Here is a 26198-nt window from a genome sequence, read left to right on the forward strand (position 1 = left end):
AGAAGCAAAACGACATCAGTGGGACTGGTTAAATAGCTTTGAAATAAGCACTTTTCTGTTTGAGAGAAACAGGCAGTGATTAAAGATGAGAAGGTAGGTGTGGAAGTGATGCTGGTGCACCTGCAGCAAGAAAAGGAAGTTTTCTTTTCAGGTGGAAGACAAAAGACTCAGAGATGTGAGAACTACGTAAGATGCGGTGGAGACAAAAAGCATGTCGGTGCATGCGTGTGTTCCATCAGGAATGATACCACCGAAGAGTAAGCATCTAGTTTTCATTCTTTCAAGAGATCCACCTGCCACAGTACAAGACGTGTAATTGGTCCAAGCACAGCGAGGAGCAAAAACCCAAGCGGGGTGTGACGCTAACAAAATACCTATTCTCCTAACTGTCATCTTTATTGCCACAAGAATTTGGAGACTCCAGCTCACAATTAAAGCAAAACATATAATTTGAAGTCACGTGAAGATGTCAGAGCACAATAAAGCTTGTCGTCTTTTATCCACACCTGGAAAATTATTGTGTTTATCAGTCCTTTTCTTTCAAACAGTGGCAGTAAAGCTGAGTGAATTCTATTCTGTTGCTTTAAATTTACTCCTCGAAGATAACTATTTAAGCCTAAATGCTGTCAGTAGCGAAGGGACTTAAATTTCCATAAATCTGAAATAGCAGGATAACTTATGGACCTGGGTTTTAGTAGAGTATATCTAAGAATGTGAGGTTGTTTTCTCAGTCATAGCTAATGGGCAAACATTTGATGCTGCTCTCACAGCAAAGCAATATGATTTACAGACGGATTTTGGCGGGATCTACTGTAATGGAGAACCCACGCCTGTGACGTCTAAAACAACCTGTTATGACATTTACTAAAAGCTAATACTATAAAAAATAATTCAGCAACTTGTAGTTTTTGTTTGAATTTCAGGACAGTTCTAATAGTCTAAGGTCGCTATGTCTATTAACGACACCATAAAACGCACAACATACGATCAAAATAAGCAGTGAAGAACCTGACAGCATATCAGGCAAAACAACTTGTTGGTTTTTTATATGATATATTAATATGCATATGATACAAAATATTCTCTTCAGTCATTAATATATAACAAATATATATATATATATATATATATTTTTTTTTTTCTAAATGACATCAGAAACAGCAGTATGCGACATTACGTGATGGCAGAGCTTCAGTTCATCCTTTGTCATTTTTTTTTTTTTTTTAAATTTTATTTTATTTTTTTTAATAAATAGGACAGGGGGACTGAATGAGAGAAAGAGGGGGAGAGAAAGAAAGAAAACCAAAGGGGAGAAGAGACGGTGAGAAGGGGGGGGAAGAGAGAGAAAAAAAAAAAAAGAACTCCTGGGTCACCTGTATGGAGAAAAAAAAAAAACAAACAAAAAAAACAAACAAAAAAAACAAACAGAGGAGACAGCAAACAACAAAGAGCAACATAATAATAGAGAAAACAAAGCACCATCACAATAAACTAGCTAGTCATAGATATCAATATTTACTAAATAATAAACGATATTGTGCAGCACGCAAGATAGACAGCGCACAGTGTGCTTTGAGGTAGCAGCCAAGAAAGCTTTAGTCCGCGTCTGTGAATACCCATGTGTGCATACCTGTGTGGATCAGCATGCTTGCATTCCAAAGGTTTCTCCATGTAATGATCTGCTAGGGAGTGTGGGGGGGCCACAGCCCCGTCCTCCAGGGTGTGAAGCGGGTATGGAGGAGATCAAAACTCCAGACATCCAGAGGCCCCCAGAACACAAGAGACCATGGAAGACCAACAGAGGGGCAGCCGCGCCACTGTTCCAGTAAGAGCTGAGGAGAGTCCCAGATGAGGGCTCGCCCAGCAGCCGCGGAGCAGAAGTCAGGGGGAGTTTCAGTGACGCGCCCGTGAGCTCCGCCGGCCCCCAGCTGTGCCTGAGTGACCGAGCCCCAGGCCGAGAGGCCGGGGGCACCCCACCTCCAAAGGGGCCCGAGCGAGCCCCAGGCCCCAGGCCCCGACAAGCGGCCGCCAAGGAGTGAGCCGGTGTGTACCCGGACGCCCACCCCCAGACACAAAGAACCACCAACACACCGACACCTGAGGGAGTCCGCCACCGGCAGGGGAAGTGGTGGTGGGTGGAGATAGGCCTCCAAACCTTGGAGGGCCTGAGGTGTCCCCAGAGAGGTGGCGTCTGATACCCAACCTGACATATAGACACAGACATACAGGCACACACAGACACAAACATCCATTCCCACCCTCATGCTCTCATATGCACTCACTCCACACTCAACCAACGTGGAGACAGACATAAAGAGACGCTGTACACACAATCACACTCCCCAAGCGTACTCTACAAACCGGGTCTAGGTACCCTTGTCCCTGGAGGGGGGAATTGCACCCAGACCCAGGTGGTGTTACCCTTTTCCCTGCGGTGGGGAGAGGCAGACCACCCCGACTCCGCAGCAGCAGGGAGGCCCCACACCCCAGACCGCAGTCGGACGGCCAACTCCTCCTACTAGCCCTCCCGCTCCAGCAGGCCGCAGAGAATGGGGGTGGGAGAAGACTCCAAACCTCCCTCCACCCGCTCATTGTAGTGTTGATGCATATGTGTTCTAAGGTGCAATTAAAACCCAGGAGGGCATGGAGCTACCTGCCAAGGAGCAGCAGGTAAGCGCATAGTCCCTCCTGCTAGCCCTCAATGACTAAGTGTATTTAAAATTGAGAGGTGGGCAACGACGTCAGGGGTGAGGTATACACCCTGATGGTAATTTGGACTCCGTGATTGTGCCCACCCCCAAGATCCTATATGTATGTGTAATGAGAGTGTGAATAATGTGAATGTCTAAGTTGTGGGATAAAATTGAGGCAGAGGCAGCCAGAAGGGGACGGGGGGGGGGGTAGCCTCCTCTGCACCCTGGTGACATACCCCCACTCCAAGGCCCTGCATGTGTGGGTGGTTGTGGAGGAGCGGGAAGAGGGAGGCAGCTGGAGATGGGGAGGGAAGGAAGGGAGGGGCAGGTAACCCCTCCCTGGGGCCAGCTCCCCCGCTGACCCCAGTAGGCACTCCCACCCTCCGCGACCCGCCAGGGAAGGGGGGCCCAGGCCCATCAGACCGGGGCCCAGTGCAGTAGCGCCCTCCGGCTCCACAGAGCCCTGGACAGTCCACCCAACCCCACCACAGAGAAAACTGCACCCACCCCACCATCCACACATCTTCCAGACTACATAAGACGGTAAACGCCCAGGCTGAGATCTTCCTCCACCTCTCCTGTATCTCCCCCTCCTGCAGAGAGTTCCTGAAGAGAAGAAAGCTCCTGCAAGATGTGACCATCCCCCCCACCAGTTGAAGAGCCCCCCAGGCGGCTCGACGCACCGGCGGCACCCTGCTCCAGGGCCGGGCCCCCATGCACCCACCCGCCCACAACCCCGGCAACACACCAACCAGGACCCAAGCCCCCGAGGCCCGGCCCGGGCCCCAGCCCAGAGACGGAGCGCCCCCAGAACCTCACGCCCATCCCGGACCCACCCAGGGGCAGCCAGGTTGCCAGGTCAGTATAATATATAACAAATATATAACAAATATATTAAATGCATTTACTTTTTTATTACAATACATTTCCGATACCATTTGATCATGAAAGGTTCATTCTTAAATGGAAAAAAAACTTAAAATAAGGTTCAGTTATAGATTTTTCCACAGTTTGCAAAGAAATTGTGTTGTCTTTAAAAAGGAAGACTAAAGCAAGAATATTATGTCAAACCACAGTATCCATTTATTTTTCTCTGAAAATGATAAATGACTGCCTTGCACTATAAAGTGATGTGAGTGGAACTTTTTTCTGATTTGAATAGTCATATTTTATCTGAAGTGTAACCTATAGCATTGCTTTGCTGCCTTGAAAATATAAACCACTGTTTTACATCACTGAGGCATAATGGTTTCCAAATGCTACATTTCCAGCAGTGGTGTCACGGCATCTTCTGCAGGATGTAATAATTTTGAGAAGCTGATCTTCAGTGGAGGTGAAAGAACTAATGTAAAGATTTATATGCAAGTGGCCTGTATCGTTTTTTTGTATCATAATTGTTATCCAACTGTGATATTATCCAATGCCTGAAAAATGGCAGTCATCTGTGGTTCTTTCTAGATAGTGTTTAAATAGTGTAAACACATACACTGGTAATTTTATAACTTTATACAGGTGTTCTTGATATAGCACTTACTCACTACAGGATCTAAGCATGTTATTGTATCCTAAATCATAACTGAAAATGCAGAGGCAGTAAGGACTTGGGATACATTAAGATCGCCTTACATCTCACAGTGAAAGGCATCCTCCGCATGTTTAGGGGTAGGATTTTCTTCCTTCTGCTTTTGAAATTGCTTCCATTGTCTCTTTCAGTATGCTTTTTTAATTTCACAAAGGAGATCAAATTAGCTATGGCCTTCTACTTCTAAAAGGATTTTTAGCTCCGAAACGTCTATCCCTCCTTACAACTCGTACTTTTTGGTTTCCCGACTGTTATGGGGGGGAAAAGCAAAATATATAAATGGACCTGCACAGAGACAACGAAGGGGAGGTGTGTGTGTGATTGATTTTAAAACTGTGTCTGCATTTTAGAAATCAGATTGTTTGGTATATGTATTATATATGCTGATTTAGCATGTTGATGTTTCTTTGTAATGTAAGTCGTTTTGTTGAGATTAAACTGTGTGCAGCTGAGGTATTTTTGGAATAACTATATAACTTTAAGATTACAGTCAAATATCTCCAGCAAGTGGTAAAACTCTGCTATTACACTATGGACTGTAATGACTCTCTTTGCTTTGTAAACCAACCTTGTGTACGAAGTTAAGAGGCCTATTGGCCCATCGTTGCACCCAGCTCATTTTTGATTGGTTACCTGAAAACTCCAACAACCAGCAAGGTTTTGTGAGCTGCTTCGCTTTCGTCTAGGTCTGTGATGGTTTGAGTCTGACAATCAACAGGTTAGTGTTTGACTTCGTGTGCTGTAGTTACATGCATGCTCGCATTAAGTAGGGTGTAATATCTTCAGATACATTATTCGTCTTCTTTGCTCTAGTTAACCAATTATCTACATCAGGTTTGATTTTCAGCGTCTTAGCCAATTAGCATTGTGTTAGCCGAGTTAAGGTTGAACCATAGTTTTTGAGTTGTATGCGTGCACAAGTGGGGTGTTTTTAAGCTGAAAATTGTCGTTATGTTTTTTTCAGACGTATAGCGACAATCCATCTTGTGCTCAACTCTACCACACATTCATTTTAAATGTGGCGGTTTGCATCAATGATGAAGTGACGACGTGGGAGGCGCAGTAACGAGCCAGTTGAAGCTACATGCATATATATTTTTTACAATAACTTATTTTGAAGTGATAATACATACAGTAATATAGCAGTATTACACAACTGCGCTACAAAAAAAATAGGGTTAGGCAATTTTGAACAGTAGTAAATTGGAAAACCTCAGCTACGTATCAATTGTACAGACAGTTACCATGGCAACAGCTCTTAATCTCAAACGCTAGCTAAACGCATGATAAAAAAAATCCCGGCGACCTCAGCTAACGCTGTCTACTACAGATTCTCTGCTTTATCGTAATCTCGTCAAAAAGCAGCTTACTCACGATACCTTATCGTTAAAGGAATCCTCTGTGTAAGGTATGACTCAAAGAATCTCGTTAGCATGACAGCTAAGTTCTGCTGTCATCCAACACCGTGATGAAGTACTCGGTGTTGCGTATTGCCTTCTGATATATGCACTCGATTATTATAGAGTAAACGTGCGAAAGCCACCTAATTCTGTATATCGGTGGTTGCATTATACCTTATAATAAGCGACGCTGTAGTGCTTAGTACTGTTTCAAGGGCTTCTAATCCGCTTTGAACGTCTTATTTTAGGGATGGGAGTGTCGGCTGTGGTTGACCTCCAGATGAGTGGCAGGTAGCGACAGGTGCTAAAGTAATGTTTTAGTGCCATATACAATGAAGAAGATATTCAGCTTCACTAAAAAGAAAAAACACCCGTTAGACACTCCAGACAGTGCAAGCAGGCTTTCTGTTGGCTATGAACTGAAAGACAAGGACCTAGGGAAGGTTCACAAGGCTGCCTTAGCGGGTGATTTGGCAAAGCTGAAGCAGTTGGCTAAGAAGAATGATGTCAATCAACTTGACAAGGAGAACAGGTAAGTGGGGATGAAAACCCTAATAAATATTTTTGCATTTTCTGGATTTTGGCACGCACTTAAATGTTAGCAGAAAGCTGCCAGCTGTACCCATACATGACACTGCCTTTTCCACTTATGTGTCAAGGTAGGATCTAGTTACCATCTACAATTAGTAGGTGTCAGAAGGAAGTGAGTGAATTGAAAATGAATGTAGTTTGGCCTGAGGAAACAGCCAACCAAAGTTGTAAAACACCTATAATCTTGGTAAGGTCTGTTAGAACAACAGTGCTTGCATATGTAACACTCTTTTTTTTTTTACTGTTGCAGAACCGCACTGCATATTGCCTGTGCTAGTGGTCATGCCGAGGTGGTACACTTCCTCGTTGAGAGCAAAGCCAAGCTTAACCTATGTGACAATCAAAATAGATCTGCCTTAATGAAGGTAATCTTGGATGATGCCGCTTCAAGTTGGTGACTCTTAATAAATTGTAAAAATTCATTTTTCCTCACGTCTTGTTTTGGCCCGTTAATGTTAATTCTCATCTAATAACAGGCAGTTCAGGGCCAGCATGACAACTGTGTGAGCATACTGCTGGAAAATCATGCTGACCCTAATCTGATGGACATCAATGGCAATACGGCACTACATTTAGCGGCAAACATCCCATCCGTCCCCACTGCTGTCCTGCTGCTGCAACATGGGGCTCAAATCAATTCCCAGAACAAGGTGGCTTTTTTCTTTCTGTCCCCTACTTTGCAGTTTCTCTGCTTTAGGGTGAACATCAGGATACTCTTCAGTGCGTATGGAAGGCACTGTCCAGTGGGCAAGAATTTTAACTGTGATTTTAACTGTAATCTATATTTTAGGAGGGTTTCACACCTTTGATAGTAGCAGTGCGAGAGAACCATATTGAGATGGCTCAGTTTCTCCTCAAGGAGACTGCTGATGTGAATTCTGTGGATCAAGATCAAAGGTTAAGCGATGACACCTTTGTGATTCACTTTGGATTATGTTAATGTGTGTTACTCATTATTTGGCATGGTTGAACATGTTGCTGCAATTGATTTTTACCTGCAGGTCCCCATTAATGATAGCTGCTGGAAATGGCGAAGTCTGTATGGTAAAGCTGCTCCTGCAGTTTGATGCAGATACCACACTAAAGGATACCAAAGGATGTTCAGCTGATAACTATGCAGGAATAAATGGGCATCACTCGTAAGCACACTTTTTCAAAAGAATATGTCTTTGTGCTTGTATATGGGTATTTCTTCTGTAATTTATACATTTATGTCGGATTTTAATACAGAAATGAAATAAACTAAATAGCCAAAGCCCACAAATGGGTTGTAATAATTTATTTGTGATGTTATTTTATTTTAATAATTTATTAATGTTTCTCCTTAACTCTTAGTTTGCTAAAGTTTCTCAGCAGTCATGACGTTATGACATTTTGGGTCTCTCCTCTCTTTTTGTCAGTTGTTCCCACCTGATCATAGAGCATGATACCCAGCGTTCGGACAGGGCCTCCCTATCACATCAAGATCTGAGCAAGAAGAAGAAAAAAATGCTGAGTGCTCCTTCCCAAGATCTTGAAGCAGGCTTCTCTTTGGGAGGACCAGCCACTGACAGAGATGGTATGCAATTTATTTTATCACATCAAAGCCACTGAAAATCATTATTATCATGTCTATTAATAATTGACTTTGGTCATTTTACTTATTCCTCATGCATTACCTCTTGACTGGCTCTAGAGCATGGAGCAGATGAAGCAGGGAAAGGTATTGCTTTCCTTAGCTAGACTTCGTTAGCAAAATCTGTCTGTTTTTTGTCCCCTTTTTAAAACCATTAACAGCTATGGGGATGATTATTAAATACAGTGGGGCAAAAAAGTATTTAGTCAGCCACCGATTGTGCAAGTTCCCCCACTTAAAATGATGACAGAGGTCAGTAATTTGCACCAGAGGTACACTTCAACTGTGAGAGACAGAATGTGAAAAAAAAATCCATGAATTCACATGGTAGGATTTGTAAAGACTTTATTCGTAAATCAGGGTGGAAAATAAGTATTTGGTCAATAACAAAAATACAACTCAATACTTTGTAACAACCTTTGTTGGCAATAACAGAGCTCAAACGTTTACTATAGGTCTTTACCAGGTTTGCACACACAGTAGCTGGTATTTTGGCCCATTCCTCCATGCAGATCTTCTCGAGAGCAGTGATGTTTTGGGGCTGTCGCCGAGCAACACGGACTTTCAACTCCCGCCACAGATTTTCTATGGGGTTGAGGTCTGGAGACTGGCTAGGCCACTCCAGGACTTTCAAATGCTTCTTACGGAGCCACTCCTTTGTTGCCCGGGCGGTGTGTTTTAGATTATTGTCATGTTGGAAGACCCAGGCTCGTTTCATCTTCAAAGTTCTCACTGATGGAAGGAGGTTTTGGCTCAAAATCTCACGATACATGGCCCCATTCATTCTATCCTTAACACGGATCAGTCGTCCTGTCCCCTTGGCAGAAAAACAGCCCCATAGCATGATGTTTCCACCCCCATGCTTCACAGTAGGTATGGTGTTCTTGGGATGCAACTCAGTATTCTTCTTCCTCCAAACACGACGAGTTGAGTTTATACCAAAAAGTTCTACTTTGGTTTCATCTGACCACATGACATTCTCCCAATCCTCTGCTGTATCATCCATGTGCTCTCTGGCAAACTTCAGATGGGCCTGGACATGCACTGGCTTCAGCAGCGGAACACGTCTGGCACTGCGGGATTTGATTCCCTGCCGTTGTAGTGTGTTACTGATGGTGACCTTTGTTACTTTGGTCCCAGCTCTCTGCAGGTCATTCACCAGGTCCCCCCGTGTGGTTCTGGGATCTTTGCTCACCGTTCCCATGATCATTTTGACCCCACGGGATGAGATCGTGCGTGGAGCCCCAGATCGAGGGAGATTATCAGTGGTCTTGTATGTCTTCCATTTTCTGATGATTGCTCCCACAGTTGATTTTTTTCACACCAAGCTGCTTGCCTATTGTAGATTCACTCTTCCCAGTCTGGTGCAGGTCTACAATACTTTTCCTGGTGTCCTTCGAACGCTCTTTGGTCTTGGCCATGGCAGAGTTTGGAGTCTGACTGTTTGAGGCTGTGGACAGGTGTCTTTTATACAGATGATGAGTTCAAACAGGTGCCATTCATACAGGTAACGAGTGGGGGACAGAAAAGCTTCTTACAGAGGACGTTACAGGTCTGTGAGAGCCAGAGATTTTCCTTGTTTGAGGTGACCAAATACTTATTTTCCACCCTGGTTTACAAATAAATTCTTTTTCAAATCCTACCATGTGAATTCATGGATTTTTTTTTTTTCACATTCTGTCTCTCACAGTTGAAGTGTACCTCTGGTGCAAATTACTGACCTCTATCATCATTTTAAGTGGGGGAACTTGCACAATCGGTGGCTGACTAAATACTTTTTTTGCCCCACTGTATAGGGAAATTTGTTTTGGAAGTGCAATTTTTCCTGCTGCCTCTTAGGCTCAATTAAAAAATAAAATAGCAATACAGTGACAGCAAATATTTTAATAAATACAGGGACACTAACACTAACTAGGTTAGCCCATAAATTTCACTTTCTCACATCGCAGTTTCATGACTTTTCATGTTAGCTAGTATCAATGAAGAACAAAAACTCACTGGGGCAAATTAGAGGGATAACTGAATGATAATACATCTGCTGACACTGTTATGTGGTGAATAAATATATATATAATTTGTGTGTGTGTGTGTGTGTGTGTGTGTGTGTGTGTGTGTGTGTGTGTGCCAACATTTAAATCTTCTAAAGATTTCACCATTCAAAAGTTGTCCTATTGAAATATTACATTAATGATTTGTTTTAGATCAGGCTGAGCTGAAAATATGTTTTCCTGCTTTCTTGCAGATTTTGAAGATAATTCTCAGTCAGAGTCACTAAGTCGGTGAGCTAATTTCTTAATGCTGTCTACAGTTTATACTTGCAGCCGACTTCCTTGCTATGACCATTTTCTTCCTCCTTCTCTTCTTTAGTGTTTCAAAAAGGGCTGCAGATGATTGGCCATCATCAGATGATGATGATGAATCTGTTTTAATTGAAAAGGTTGGAACTACTCATTCTTCTTTTATATTGTATTGTTGTAATTTTGCCCTGACTTTCATTTAATTTTCTGACTTGCAGAAACCTCTGAAAGTTGACCTCAGCAAAATGATTGCATCTAAAAAGGGAGAAGGTACCAAGAATCTTTCAGCCTTTTTTAATCCATAGTTTGTAGTTTTAGGTAGTAATCTTCTATCCCTCTTTGTCCAGTAGCTTCGGCACGAGCTGACACATCGTTGAGTGGCTCAGACTCTGAGCCAGAAAGTGAAAATAGAGTTCAGAGAATCCCATCCCTCCCAAAGGCTTTGTCATCCAGCAAAAGTCTTCAGCATCCAGTAGATCCCACTCCCATTACCTTCCTTACCAGTGCATCCCACATGACTTCCACTCCGCTTCCACACTACAGAAAGGTGAAAAATTTCTGTTGAACCTTTGTTACATGCTTGTGTCTGACAGATTTTTGTCTTTTTCCCTAAAATCTTAAAACAAGCTGGCTGTGCAGCTGAACAGGGGAAAAGAAAACACTCTGAACAACCTCTGGGTACTAAATCAAGACCATTGTCTCAAGAAAGAAGTTCAGATGCAGATGACTCTGAAGAGGAGGATGGCGAAGAAGAGGGAGAGGAAGACGATGAAGAGGATGAAGAAGAGGAGTCTAATGAAGAGGAAGAAGATGATGAAGAAAGTGATGAAGGGGAAGAGGAGGAGGACGAGGATGAGGAAGAAGAAGAAATAGAAGAAGAAGAAGAAGAAGGCTCTGAAGAGGAGGATCAGGAGGATGATAGCAACTGCGTGGCTAGCACTACAGAATTTAAAGCCCCTCAGATCACACATGATGCTGGCATCACTGCAAAGAGTGAAACATTTCTTGGAGTTGTACGTGAAAGTGCAGATACCTCAGAGAAAAATACCAAAACAAAGACTTTAAGCACCAACTTCATGCACCCCGCTGGGACATCGAGCTTTGTTACTCCAGCCACATTACATATAGTGGAGGATTGCGTTGTGTCAGCCATAAGAGTAGAATCTAAGTTTTCAGATGAAGATGACAGCCTGGGAAAGAAATATTTGAGTTCATCGGATCAAAACGTAATTTCAGGCCAGGATTCAACACGACATTGTCCAGAAACTCATTCACCAGGCGAGGATATGAAGGAATGTGAGAGAGACACAGGAAAGGATGATGAAGACTCATGGGGCAATAAACAGAATCGTGGTGATATGGACTGGAATGACAGTGATAATGAAGAGGACAAACATTTTCTTGCTAATCAAACAAATCTATTACCTGAAGTTGGCATAAAAAACACAGACAGTACTTCTGATGGTAAAGATGATTGTGGATCGCACAACAAAGTTTCCACAGGAGTGAAACTCAGGTCCTCATGGGGATCTTCATTAGAGGACAGTGATATTGACATACCTGAGGTAAGCAATGAGGTTTTTGATCAGAAAAGCACTGTTCAAGCACCAGAAGCATCATTATTGCATTTAAAAAACACATTGCTCCAGTCAAATGAAGAACATCCAGATAGCCAATGGGATTCTTCATCACCAGTTGCATCTCCAAAATGTTTTACACTTAAGGAGGTTATAGACAACCACAAGTCACTGTCTGGTCTAGGTCCAAAAACCTCTTCTCAGTCCAGAAACCAAGCAGCTGTAGATGAATCAGAGTGGGATTCCTCTGAAAATAAAGACCAAAATGATTTTGGCACTAATTGTAATTGTGAAGTGGTGTCCCCAGTTTCCAAAGCAAATGAGACTGGAGAGATGCAATTAGAGTCTAAGGAAGAAGAGGTCAGAGAAAGTATTGAGAAAGAGTCAGATGACCCCTCACCAGTACTTTCATCGGCACTGGATGATGAAAACCAACTTTTGGGGAATGATGAAGTTGAAGAAGATGAAAGCTGTTGGGATGATGAAGATGAAAGCAATGGCTCAGAAAAGCAAGAGAAAATTGTGATGAATAACAGTGATGTTTTACACAGTGAGGATATCCTGAAGATACCCGACTCAACCAAGCAGTGTTCTCCAAAGTTGAAGTCCACAGCTACAGTACACAAGAAGGTGGCAGAAGACGCTAAAAGGGATAATCAGCATGATGGTGAATTGGTTCCTCAGTCTGTTATCGGTGAAAATGATATGCTTGCAGAAAATGTTGAACTGGAAGAAGAAAAGCTGGAGGTTGTTAAGAAATACAGTGTCCACAAAGACGATGAGACGAGTGAAGACTCTGACAGCAAGATCCAGAAGCTGCAGTACGATTTTGTCAATGCTACAGTTAAAATGTGTACAGTAGGAGACGATTCTGATAAAACTGTTGATGGAGGCCTTTGTGAAGGTATCGATGCAGATGATGAGCATGAAGCTAGATTAACTGCATACGTTCCATTTGAAAACCAAACTAGAGTGTTGTCAGAGGAGATTAATGAAAAACCAATAAAGGAAAAGACATTTTCATGCCCACCCATCAAACATCAAACCACAGCTTGTCGGCACAGTGATTCAGATGTGAACACATTTTCAGATGAAGTACTACCTCAGACTGACATTGATGACGTTGATGTAGACTCACCTGATGAGGCAGAAAACATATATATGATATGCTCTGGAATTCAGGTAAAACGGGAATATTTTTTACTTGTGTTTGTCTCATTTAGTTTGGCTATTAATAGTCTGTCCTCTATAGCTAGGCCAAGACCTTTAAGACAGTTATATTCACGTCCTTGTTCCTAGCTTAGCTTGTATGTATATCAAATGTGACCTGTGGATGCACACTCACAGAAAAATGGGATTTACCATGCACAGTTTTGAATATTTCCATTTTTTCCTGCACACAGAAGGAAGATTCCACTGAGGATGAGGAAGAGGATGAGGGTGATAATGACAAAGAGAGGGAACAAGAGGAGGAGGAGAAAGGAGACGAATCAGCTGAGAATGATCAGCTTGAAGAAAGTGGAGAGTCTTGTGACGCCAATTCGCCTGCTCCTGAGGCCGAAGTTTCTAAAGAGAAGAAGAGGGGTAAGGAGTTACTTTCTACAGAACCAGCAAATGCTCATATGTCAGGAAAATGGTGGTCCACAGGAGTTAACAATACTAAAAACCATTGTGCAGAAGTGCTTATTGTAAGTGACTGTTGGATCGGTTGGAGGGTAGCTCTGTAATTGCTATTAGTGTCTAATGTGAGTGTGGCTGTACTGTGCCTAGAACTCCGCCATGACAATAAACCACCAGTCTACCAAAGATCAAAGACCTTATAGAAGCAAGTCTGTAGTATAATCAGTCAGATCTGATGAAACTCCTCAAAACTGACACAATATTTATTGTTGCAGGATTCTCCGATAGATTTCAATTCAGGATTCTTTTAGTGCCAGTCTCTCTCATGCCTTTGAAACTATTAGTGACGTCAAAGGCCATAGCATATGACTCACAAAATTTTCATACTTATTACTGACCCCATGTGAGGGGACAATTTATAAATGCTTCATCATAGGTTGGAGGCCATCATTTATAAACTTCGCTCTCTCTTTTTTAAAAGCTTTTCAAAGCATCATTTTCTAGTGACCCATAGATATAGAGGGACCCCACGACGTAACGGTTCTACCATATCTCCTCACTAAATATATAAAGACTAATTTACGCTATAGAGCCCTGCTCTTAAAAACTGACAGAGGTGTAACAAGAGCCTGTGAAGCTGAATTTATGAAATAAGTGCTTAAAATTAAGGTTTTTAAAACATGTTTAGCGCCATATTGTATCAGTACAGTGTTACATCACTGTTGTTTGGTTGGTTGTGGTCAATAGACATATTAGTTTGTGTTAGCTAACTAGTAACAGAACCAGTAACCCAGGGGAGTATAAGGAGACTAAAACTAAAAATCGGTTTAAGGGGATCACCTTTGTGCTGCCCCTGGCTCCAACAAAGAGTTTTATGTTAAAATCAAGGATACTGTTCACTTTCACTGTCTGCCTTTTTAAGCAGGAGGTGGTTCCTTGTTGCTTGGCTAGCTGCATTGAAACTGGATGATCCACCTGTTAACCCAATGATGCTTTGTACCAAGCAATAAAAATCCTTGAAGTTTTCACTGTAAAATCCCGTACAAAATAAAAATGAGAGACTTAATCCATGACCTCCACATGCCTTTGCTTTAAAGCACCTTATTAACAACTATCTGGACATTACAAAGTTTTCTGAATGAAAATGTCTGCTCTCACAAAATACCTAATGAATAGAAAAAAATAGACAGTGTTTATACTGGCAACCTATTTTAAAGGCTTCAATTAAAAAAAAAAAAGTCATTTATTTAAAAATGCTTTGCATTTTAGCTGTAGTGCCGTACAATTGAATGTTGATGTCCAGTAATGTAGCACTGTCCACCAGCTATAACTCAAAAGTGAGATGCAGAGCTGCAAAGCTGTCACTCTTGCCAGACATGGTGTGTAAGAGACAGGCACCCCAGGGGGTTTGCCACTTTGAGCACAAAGAGGATGTAACATAGGCCAGCAGGTGAGCACTAATCACTGTTAGCCTAGGTCACAAGCAGGCCTTCTATAATTACTGGACATTATTAAACGGATGTAAGCTAAACACGTAAAAGAGTTTTAAGTCATGACCTTTACTTAATTCTTTGTTTCTTTTTTAGACACTATTTTGGCATCTTTTTCAGTCTAAAGTATGTATGGTTAATGGGAAATGTAATAGGATTAGTAGGATTCAGTAGATGAAGTAGCTAACTTGTCAGTAATTTGTCACGATTATTAATTGATTTTATTAACAGAAACACTTTTTATTGCACTTTCATGTAAATGTAACTCTGCTTTCACATCCTTGTGCTAATTTCCTGCTAATGTACAAATCTTTGCATCAAAATTCACTGTTTGTCTTAGAAGAAAATCACAATTTAAAAAAAAAAAACTTAAAACAGTTAAATCAACAGGGTTTTACTTTTACATTATGCTACATTCCTTTTAGTTACAACTTAATGAAATGAAGGTGTTGAAATAGGGTGTCCTAAATACCATCACTTAGAAGCCAATACAGACTTTTTCTCTAGTCACTGTACCTGCATGACAGATGTGAATGAAACTTGTTACAAAGTACATGACAGGTGTGAGATTCATACAATACAGGTATTTTCAATTTGAAAAAATAACCCTGTGTAGGGACATCATCTTTTTCATTACTCACTGTCTGTACTGGACAAATGTTTGGTGTTTGCGTTGGTGATTTTGGTGCGCCTTTGTGATCTGGACGAATATGCGGACGTGTTGCACAGGCTCACTTTGTTGACGACCTCTGAGTTGGTGTTGGGAGATTCACGTCAGCAGCCATTGCATTCTTTTCCTTGGCCTTCATGTATTAGTCATGCTAGAGTTAGTGGTGCGTGTTCAGGTGGCTGAATGAGTTACTTCTGTTGCTTTGCAGCACAGACACAAGTGAGCACTCTTTGCGTATGATTTCATCTTGGTTATAATGTTGTGCTAAATTCAATGTGTTTCTAAACAACAGATGATGATCTTCAGCTTCTACTGTGTCAGACATGAGAAATTTGCAGTGTTTTAACATACTGTTCCTTGTTGAAGAAACTTTATGCTGTGCGGTGCAGCAAAAAGCTGTAATTGACAAATGGTCAGGTGCTAATTTAAGGTGTACTTGATTTGCTTTACTTTGGTACAGCACGCATTTCCAGTATTGTCTGATGAGATTCATGTTATTATGAGAGGCTAAAAATCTTGTATCTCATTCCTGGCTGAATAAAGGATGCATGGAAAAACAAAAACCCTTCCACATTGCAGTTTTAAAGAACATTTTTGCCATCATTTAGTGAGTTATTTGTTTAGCAATGCTCCACTTCTTCACAAAGCTTACCTTAAATAATCAGCCTAGTAAATTTGTTTTGTATAATTTTGTGGACAAACAAAACAACACTTAAACTATAGCTGTAATTACTAGACCTAGGAAATGAAATAAGCTGCACTTAAAAGACTTTTTTCGTCCTGTTGCTAACCATCACTCTTAATGTTTTAAACAGATTTCCTGTCTGAGCTGGGTCTAGAGGGGGGTGAGGATGACCAGAGTTCATGGAGCTCTGAGGTACAGTAAAGATAAAGTTTTAAATGACATGCAGGATCCAATGTTTGCCAACCTGATTCTCACAGACCAGCCGCAATTTTCAGTCCCACTCAGAAAACCTGAATGTTGACGAGCAGAAACGAGGATTAAATAGTCAGAATGAAGGAGAGAAAGAAGAGATTAAAATGAGTAAGTCTACTTTGTAAATTCCTTTATTTGTTTTGGATTTTTTTTTTCCATATCATTCCAAGCACCATTTCATGCTGCAGAAACAGTGAGACTTTATTTGATCGTAAGTATAGAAAAGTGTTCTTTACTTTGTACATTTTCTCTGTCAGTTCTGGTTCAAGCTTTAACATGATGTGGAATGTGCAGTGCAATATAACTTGTGTCAATCAAAAAGCCTCCAACATTTTTTTTTTTTACGTTTCTTTTGTAGACTTGTTATATGTTCCCTCATTTGTAAGAGGGGATAGAGGCAATAAGATGGCAGTGCTAGAGCCTCGGAGGAGTGTAGGCAGGCCAAGAGTCAGCCAGGGAGGGGGTATGAATATCTTGATTTATAGGTCAGAGGATCAGCATGCAAACCATACCAGAGGCCTGAACTTCACCTCATGATCACAATAATAGAATGCATGCAGTATACTGTACTTCATCCTGCCTGCTGTCCATAAACCTTATTTTGCCAGATTAAGTGGCCCCCAGGGTTGCACTAAGCTTGCTTGTTTTCCACAAGATTTTGGCTTAAATGTTATTCATATTGGCTGATGCTGAACTTGTTACCCAATGAAACACTGCTGGGAGTTGAAATGCTTTTCTAAAGGCTAAGCATGTGTGTTCATACTAATTAACAATAAGCTCATTTGCATGGGAATGCTTTTTACAGAGTTCTGGAAAACTCATCCAGCTTCATCAATGTTGTTTGATTTTTCATAGACGTTGTGTTTTGGCAAATGTAAGTAAGTCATCTTGCCTCTTACAGTTGCCAGCAGCAGTAATGACAATCTTGAAGGTGAACCTGCCGATCAGTACAATAAAGTACAGAAAGAGGTAGGTTAAGCATTTTATTTTATAAAAAATAATATTATCTGTAATTCAGTTAAGTAAAATAATAATATTTTCCCTTTGTACTAGACCGAGAGGGCAAAGTGGGTACCACCTAATGTTTTGAGGAAGCCTGAAGGCGATGTCAGCCGAAAGACAGGTGAATTTATTCAAAATCAAATGAAATAATTTGTTACTGTGAAAACCTTTTTGATTTTTAACACCATGCTTTGCTCCGCTTTTCTAGATTTAATGGAAGAGCTTGATCTGGGTGATGTTGATGATCTGGAAGGTAAGCTGTAACAAGGATTTTTAGATTATACATTGTAGAGTTTGCTGAAAACGAAATAGTGTAATATGGAAAGCAAAGGTTCCATGGATCATAAAAGCAATAACTGGACTCAAGTTGCAGTAACACATTTTTAGAACATTCTTGCATCAATTCCTAAGATTTTGCTCCCTTTTCTCACTCCAGGTTCTCTCCTTTTTCTCCCATCTCTATCTGAGAGAACCATATAACTCAAGCATAGCATCAAAAAACCTTGTCCCACCAAATCTGTAACCATTTGCATCATTACATATATGCTGCCTGCAGTTGTGCTGCACACCATCAGAAACTTTTTTTTTTTTTAGGCTTGTGTTTAATACTGAGTTTTCTATCTTTTATTTTTCTCATTAAACCTTTTTAAGCTCAAAAAGCAGGTCAGTAAAGATAAATTAAGAAACTAACAGTTTTGTAGCTGTGATTTCTTCCCTGAGACCCCAGTAGTAGTTTGGTAGTGTAACAGCCCACCTCTGATCTTTTCCATTGCTGTGCATCAGTGTTCTCCCACTGTAAACTCTAGTCTTCAGCAACAGATTAGGCTCATTTGGTTGAACTGATATAAAGCTTCCTGCATTAATTTGACAGATGCATCGGACTGGGATTCAGCCAGTACTGCCAGTATGGGAGCCCAGTGTGGTCACGGGGTTGCGTCCCCTGTAGTTGAGAAAATTCCAGAGTGCTCCAGTTCATCTGATAAGGACCAGGACAAAGATGATGTTGCCACAGCAGCACTGACGCATCAGAAGGGCATCAGCCCAGACGAGAGACTGCCCAGAACACCCTCTCAAGCTGTTCCTAAGCCCCAACCTCGTACGCGGAAGACGGTCCCTCAGAAACTAGAGAGTGAAGAAGGTAACGCATAGCAAGAACTTTGATGTTCTTTCTTAAACATTGACTTGTTGTTGTTATTATTATGATGATTATTATTGTCATCTTTATTATTCACATGAATAATAATGATTAAAAAAGATATATTCCTATTCTTGGCGGTTTTCCTCTTTTATTCGTTCTAATTCAGAATCTGATTGGGAAACCGAAAACATAACATCTCGCGAAACAGCTGAAAATGACAATCCACTACAAAATATGGCTGAGCCTCAAACAACGGTTAAACCAAGTAAGGTTCTTTGGTCTTTTTAGCGTTACCTTTTTATGAACTTGTGGCCTTTGCTTTGTCTGATGTCTCTGTTTCTTTATTAGGGTCTGCTGACCCCTCACTGATGGAGAAAGACAGTGAAATCATCACAGAATTTGAAGAGCAGCAACAAAAGGTGAGAAATAGTGGTAAAATGGCCATCCCTACTAATGATTGATTATTTTTGTTTCAGACATGGAAAATAAAACGTACCAAGGCATTCCTAATCAAAGGAATAAACGGCGCAAAATGATATGTTCTGGTAAATTTGTTCACACATATTTATGACATTGCTTCATCATTAGATCATTTGTAATTCTGGTAGACAAAATAAATATGTTAACACCATTGGGCTGGCCTCAAATTAACCTCAAAATTACATCATGATATTTCAAGAAAAATCTAAATATTTTTTAAACCAAAATTAATGTTTTATTGATGTTTGCAGCATTTATAAGTGTAAGTCAATAAAGAGCATTTTCCATTCTTTTTATTTTATTTTATTTTTTATTTATTTTTTAACTGTGGATAACACTGTGGATCTGTTGAATGAAGTTGCCAGCCGCAACAGCGTTATAGTGACACAGTATCATATCCAGTGACACAGCATAAATGTAATGTACAAAAGTAGTCTAGGTAGTGTTTTCCCTGGACATGTTGGGTAAAAGTACAAAAAAACTTGTATTACCTTGTACCTCATCAGGAGCTGCTCAATATTGTCACATTTTGGGTCAAATTTTTTAAGCAGCTGCTTAAAGCCCTCAATTTCCTCCATGTAACCACATCTGGCATTTCAATCAATTTGCCTCTTGCCACATGGAGTGTATCTACTGAGTTCTCCATCAGTACTTGCTGGAGTCTTTGTTTACACTCCATCAGCTGCTGGTATCTGTGGTGCGTTTTTGCCTCATGTTGAAAAACAAGTTGTTTCTACATTTAGCAGCAGCAGTTTAAAAAAGTATAAGTGCTATGTTTTTTCAGAGGTTGTTGAAGTGTCTCCCACATGCAGCTGTTTCTCTATAGCTACACTAGGGAACATAAATGTATGATGCTATTGCAATGATATGCAAAATGACATTTTTATATCACATAAAAACATACTGGAATTATCATGGACAAATAAAATGACACAACCCCAAAAATGGAATTTATCCTATACTCTAAAGAAAGACCACTGCCTCTTTCAAGCTTGCAGGTGGCACACACATTATTATGTCTGACATCCTGATTTGAGCTGCTGATTCTATTTGACTGCATATGGTTTCCTGACAGCTTTACTGTGTTTACTACTGGCATGTTTACCATGCCAGAAATCACTTATTTCAGTTTTAGAGTCTAAAAAGAAAAGGGTCAGTCAAGATATCAAGTATGTTATTTAATAATCCTGTAAACATGAGTATTTTCTATGATGAAAATATAGGAAGAAGAATGAGAATGCACTGTTGCCTGAATATTTTCTCGAATATTTTATCAAGTCTCGGTTTTTGCATTTTTGTCTTGTCTGTTCTTTGTTTTATGTCCACTCATGCCATCAAAGGAGAAAGATGATGCAGTAGATAGAAGTGAGTTAGATCTAAATAAATCTGACAATAGAAAAAAGGATAACGAGTTTAGAGATCAGTGCAGTGCTGGAGAAAGCGGTGGCGTGCCATGGGAAAAACGTTATGAGAAGCTCTGGGTAGAGGTGGAGAAAAGAGAGGTAAAGTCCACCTTCAAGAGTGTCGCTGGTGAATTAAAAGAAAAGTTTGGAGAACTGTTTAAATCAAGACATGACATCAGAGAAGAACAGGCCACAGCTGGCTCCACCTCTGCAGAAGAAGATTCAAGTGATGAAGAAGATGGGGAAGTCATTGAGCGTCCTACTGCGAGAGCAAGAAGCACTCCCCTTATCACCATAGCTGAGCAGAGAGAGTCTGGACCAGAGGACTCTGCAGCTGAATCGAATGTAAACTCCTTATGCGAGGACAGGATGAAGGAGCAACCAGCTTGTGATGGCACCGTCACAAGCCGTGCTGATTTACGTCAAACTGAGGAGAATACTGCAAGTTCAGAAGACGATCTCAACGAATTTGGTATAAGTCAGCCTCCCTTCAGACGTTCAGCACCTGTTCCCGGTGTTTCTGGTGAAGAGTTGGAAGAGGACGTGGAAAAGTTTAAACTTGAGGTAGGGATGCTGAAGGTTGTCTTCCTCGATATGGAGAAAGAAAAAGCCCAACTTCAGAAAGAGGTAGAGGATGGCCGCTCCATCCGTAGTTCCTTTTGTCTGCCTCGCTTTCTCTTTTTCTCATGTCATTCATATACTTCATTTCCTTCTTTTACTCACCTGTTTCCAAGGGCTCAAAGTGGCCGTTCATCGTAGGTGTGTGTGCGTATGTGTTTGGGGGGGCTGTAAGATTTTCCATGTCATATATGTTGTCTGTAGATCTCATTTCAAGTAGAAGTGAGGTTGCATGTTTCTCAATGAATATTTGTGTCTTTAACACACCTTAAAAAAGGTAGAATTGAAGAAATTCATTTTCAGTACACCCACCCATCTGGTACCATTTTGTCAATTGTCCTTCTTGATTGCACTTTGACATTACACAAAGGGCAGTCTTGTGTTTTCTTTTGTCATGTCTAGCTTTCTGCTTTGCATGAGTTTTGCATGTATTGTTACATCGGTGTTGTATGAATTCTCTGTTTTTAGGTTTTGTATGAGGTTTGAATAAATAGAGGCCTTCTTGGCTCTAAAAAGAATCACCATAGTGATGATATAAATGTGTTGTTGTTTATTGTCTTTTTATGCATGCAATGCTTCAGTTTTTCTTTGTGCTTGTCTTTATTAAGAGGTATGAGGATTGTATTTTGGTCAGCCTTTTGAGTTATTTGCTGTTTTTCTGTGGAAACTGATACAAACTTTAACTCTTTATTTAAAGTTGATGACATTTTCTCATTTTAGTTTCCAAGCATTGCAGTGCATGGAAAATATGTCCTTATAATTACATTAAAGGTGTTAGGTCTCCAAAGGGAAGGGTGGCACTAAATTATGTATGACAAAGTGAACAAGTACCAACTCCAAAATGCATCTTAAAAGGCTGGACCAAACCTGTTACAGTTAGAGTAAATGTCTAAAGGCCAGCTATCAAATATTTTCTTTTTCCCTCAGATTGGAGAAGGGAGAACAGAAATCGAGGTTGAGGTACAAAAATCAAGTACTTCCCAGGTTACTAGTGGAATAGCATTGGAGGAAACTGGTATGGGGAAACCTGAGACCAGCTTAGGATGCATGTCAAATCAAGCTGAAGCACTTGACCAGGAGCAGCAGCCCGAGGCCGCCATGAGGTATGTGCAGTTTTGCTTTGTAGATTCACAGTTATCGTCAGTAGATGTTAACGATTGCTCCCTTTATTTCAAAGCAATACGTGCACAATCCTCTAATCAGATGTTGGGCTTTTGATTTTTTTTTTTTTTCTTTTAGCAGAGAGAGTCCAGTTTTAAGTTGTTTTTGTTTTGTGATGTTCCAAAGGTTTTTTTTCTTTTCTTTTCCATTAAAAATTGATACATTGTTGCATTTAAAAAGCCACATGTCGCTGATTATCAGATTTATTGCTCTCTGTAGCACCAACAGGGCTCCAGTGCAATTGCATCTCCCAGTCCAGCTAACCTGCATTAGCAACAAACAAGAGAAGCAAGCTGTAGTGGAGACTTTACAGTCAGAGTTGGTCCGAGGGGCCCGGGGCAGCAGAGCCCCTCAGACCAACACACATATTAATGGAGATCCTCTCTGTGTGTTTGACGATGGCACTTTAAGTGAAGTGTCGGATGATGAAGGAAGGTATATATACAGTATGCCCTCATATGTATCAGTTCTACCTCTCTGTCACTAACCCGTAAGGTATGTTCAGACTGAACGCAAAATAAATTATACACGGAGCACAAATCTGTATATAGCCAGAGGAAAGTATTGAATAGGTGTGATATGTCAAATATTCAGTCTAGGTGCAGAAACTGAAGATTCTTTGGATAGTTTTTGTAAAACTTGCACTACTTAATATAATAAACCTTGTATATTTGTACATTTTATACAAGAAACCTAAAAATAAAAAGGAGAGGCACGTTATTTTTTTAGGCACGTTATAAGATCATGTTTGAGCATTAATGATTTGTTAGAAATAAACCCAGATAATTTTGTATCACTGAAGTGGTAAAATTTGCTTGAATAAAAAAAAAAAACCCAGGTGACAAACATTTTGCCTTAAGTCTGAGCAAAGCTTTACAATGTTGGATCTTGCTGATGATTAGCATGCATTTGTTCTTTATTCTTTTCACTCTTTAAACTAACTGCTACCTTCCTATTACTGGATCGTATACTGCATTATACCAAATACACTTCCAATAACTTGTCTCAGAATTAAGGAACATCCACATTATTTTTCTGAATGACATGATTTTCTTCTTCTTTGCGTTGCTTCGCTCAGTTTGGCAGCCAGTGGACCAAAGAACGATAAGGTAAGACACCAGTTCATACCTTGAAATGAAAGTTTGAACACAGTGAACAGAAAATGAGTAATGTTAATGTTACTTATTGTTTTGATATTCAGGACCGTGAAGAGTTGGGAATGGCAGAAGATTTTGATGAACTCACTCAGTCCTCAGACACAGCCACAGATGATGCTGATTCACCCGCTACAGGCTACAGTCACGCCTCCCTCCTCATTAAGAAACTGGACTCAGCAACTTTGGGTACCGATTCACCTTTTTCCACACATAAGTTAACTAATAAGTCTTGCTTTTTAGGAGTTTGTGACACAAGTTGTTTATATGTAACCTACCTTTGAAAGCAAGACCTTCTGTGTGCCGTGAACATAATGAAACTCCCATCCAGCCTCCATCTGCTGTGTGTCACAGACTCAACATGTGTAGTGAAGCTGCAGAACATTTTCCATGAATATGAGCGCTCCATCAAGAAGGGAAAGGATCGGCATAAGTACTTGACTGATAAAGTGGTCCTGCTGGAAACTGAGAGACGAGACTTGAAGAGCTCTTTGGAGGGCATTAAAGATGCCAAGTCTGCCATGGAGCGGGTGCAGTTGGAATTACAGACTGAAGTTACAAATCTCAAGTAATAAATAAGTCCATTTATTTTATTTTATTTTATTTATTTTCAAAAAACTGGAGCACTCTGTAGCCATTGCTTTACAGCTTCCTATCTACTGTTTTGCCCCTTTTAGCTTTTCAGAATAAATTTAGACTCAATTAATTGGTCAGTGCTAGGGGTGGGTTTTGATAATCGATTTTCTGATTTAAAATCGATTTTAGCTTAAATAATGCGATATCAATTCATTAAATCTGAATCTTTTTTAAATATAAATGTATTTTCCCCGACACTCAGACTCTCAGGTTAAACCTCACAAAACTATGTCAACAACCACCAAACAGCTGAAACAGTAAATGAGAGCAGGAAAACAGAATCTGCAAAAAGATACAAAGCGCGCACCCAACGCATCAAAACCAGTGAGATGTCAGCTTTCTCACCTGACGGGACGCCCCGTACACAGACATGCCGTCGGTGCTGGACGCCGACATCTGACAGATTCTGATGCTGCAGGTTTTGTCGCTCTCCAACTAAAATTCACTGAACCAGCAGCAAAAGAAGCAAAACTACGCTTCACATTTCGCTTCACGTAAACATCGTCATCAGTTCCCTCTTACTTTTGCTGTTTTGGCACAGCTCTTTCTCTCTCTGTGTAATTTAAGAACAGTTTACCATCTCAAATTTTTGTTTTCTGCATTATTCGCTTGCTTTTTACCCACCAGTCTACTGTTGTTTACAGCGCTGTCAGCCGCAGTTGTTTTTTTAATTAATTAATTTATTTAAATGACTTCTGATAAGACTGTCTGAGGCAAAGTTGAATCGAATCGTGGACTGAATCGGGACCTTGTGAATCAGAATCGAATCGATTCTAGAAATCAGTAAGGATACCCAGTCCTAGTCAGTGCCATCTCAGCTCATGGGGTTGCTGACAGGGAAACAAACCCCCCCACATACACACCTTTTTCCATCCAGATAATCACCTACAGAAAAATATAAATCACCTTCATTGGCATGTAAAGAAGCATTTTAATAAACTTTCATAAACGTCAAATGTAAAGTAAAAAAAACAAATAAGCACAATAACAAAACAAAAACAAAACAAAAACTGGTGTTGAGGCAATATTGTACCACAATTGAATTGTATAAGGCACACAAGGCAGGCGGGGTTCAAAGTCAGGATCAGATTGTATACTACATGCTAAGGGTGAACTTCAGCAGGTAGTCTTGACCATAGAACAACATGAACAGCTTTGTCGATCTTTTTAATGTTCTTACTGTTTATTTTGATAATGCTGACTTGAACTTTATGACTGACACATTGTGCAGATTTCAGCTGAAACAAGAACAGGAGAATCACCGCCACACCACCATGAAGTACAGTACTGCTGCCGATAAGATGAGGAGGATGGATGAGGAACATCAGAAAGAAATTCAGGAAATGCAGAAGGTGCACATGAACCTCGAGCTAGAGATTAAAAGACTCGTTAACAACATGAAACAGGTACATTTCTTAAATTCCTTTTTTTTTTTTGTGAAAGTAAAACTGTGAAAATGTGTTTTTTATCTCATTATAATTATTGTATTGTATTTACTACCGTTGTCATTGTATTAACTGTTTAAGCCATAATTCAATCATGTGAAAAAAAAAGTACACTGTTTCAGGTTTGACATATCAGGATATAGCAAACATGAATTTGTCCTTACAAGGTTTTAAAATTAGTATTAAATATCTAATTAAAAAACAAAACATGACATATTGCACCATATTATTATTTATTTAGGCGGTAAATTGTGAGCGGTAGTTCTTAGTATTTCTTTTGTTTTAGTTTTGTTTCAGATCTACTTTTATTTTCAAATGATTATGTAATTGGCATGGTATTATTTTTAATACTAATTAATAAATTTTTTTTTTTTTTTAAATTAATGTTGATGTAATAATGACTTTCAGTATTTTACATTATTGGTGTATTTATTTATTGTCTGACACGTCACCTGTCTAGCTTGAACAGGCCCACAATGAGACGCAGAGACTGCTGGCTCAGGAGCGCAGTGCACGTACCCTTCAGGAGAATCTTCTGAGCAGCCATCTGAGGAAGAACCAAGAGATAGAGGAGGAAAACAAAAGAAACATGATCAAAAGCAGTGAAGTAATCATCATTTTAGAACCTTTTTTTGTTGCCTTTAGGTTTTGAAAATTTCGTTTAAATGTCTTAAGGATTTAAAAAAATT

The 26198-nt window shown here is 40.3% G+C and overlaps 1 protein-coding gene across 6 annotated transcripts in view; it reads left to right on the forward strand.

The window, feature by feature from the left end:
- The first annotated feature begins 4841 nt into the window (after positions 1-4841).
- LOC147325029 (alanine and arginine rich domain containing protein) overlaps positions 4842-26198 on the forward strand; it is a 29746-nt gene continuing 8389 nt past the window's right edge. Inside the window, exons 1-31 of one of the 6 annotated variants that reach the window (XM_086299295.1) lie at positions 4842-4993; positions 5240-6207; positions 6517-6631; positions 6743-6916; positions 7057-7163; positions 7268-7405; positions 7667-7824; positions 7942-7968; positions 10124-10160; positions 10249-10318; positions 10397-10448; positions 10806-12937; positions 13159-13339; positions 16351-16412; positions 16496-16580; positions 16831-16935; positions 17374-17441; positions 17526-17595; positions 17683-17727; positions 18126-18137; positions 18346-18612; positions 18779-18877; positions 18961-19031; positions 20433-21059; positions 22041-22216; positions 22494-22709; positions 23353-23383; positions 23476-23617; positions 23783-23996; positions 25296-25470; positions 25970-26116. In XM_086299295.1, the coding sequence (XP_086155421.1) occupies positions 6008-6207; positions 6517-6631; positions 6743-6916; positions 7057-7163; positions 7268-7405; positions 7667-7824; positions 7942-7968; positions 10124-10160; positions 10249-10318; positions 10397-10448; positions 10806-12937; positions 13159-13339; positions 16351-16412; positions 16496-16580; positions 16831-16935; positions 17374-17441; positions 17526-17595; positions 17683-17727; positions 18126-18137; positions 18346-18612; positions 18779-18877; positions 18961-19031; positions 20433-21059; positions 22041-22216; positions 22494-22709; positions 23353-23383; positions 23476-23617; positions 23783-23996; positions 25296-25470; positions 25970-26116 (6003 nt within the window). In that variant the 5' untranslated portion in view covers positions 4842-4993; positions 5240-6007. Of the gene's footprint in view, positions 4994-5063; positions 6208-6516; positions 6632-6742; positions 6917-7056; positions 7164-7267; positions 7406-7666; positions 7825-7941; positions 7969-10123; positions 10161-10248; positions 10319-10396; positions 10449-10525; positions 10726-10805; positions 12938-13158; positions 13340-16350; positions 16413-16495; positions 16581-16830; positions 16936-17373; positions 17442-17525; positions 17596-17682; positions 17728-18125; positions 18138-18345; positions 18613-18778; positions 18878-18960; positions 19032-20432; positions 21060-22040; positions 22217-22493; positions 22710-23352; positions 23384-23475; positions 23618-23782; positions 23997-25295; positions 25471-25969; positions 26117-26198 lie in introns of those variants that run through there. The other 5 variants (XM_086299301.1, XM_086299299.1, XM_086299300.1 and 2 more) reach the window with 5 other exon arrangements.

Source organism: Aulonocara sp. 'chitande type north' Nkhata Bay, linkage group LG7 (assembly GCF_057382095.1).
Source record: "Aulonocara sp. 'chitande type north' Nkhata Bay isolate Kocher_YH1m ecotype deep benthic linkage group LG7, A_spYH_male_GT1.1, whole genome shotgun sequence".
Taxonomy (NCBI): domain Eukaryota; kingdom Metazoa; phylum Chordata; class Actinopteri; order Cichliformes; family Cichlidae; genus Aulonocara; species Aulonocara sp. 'chitande type north' Nkhata Bay.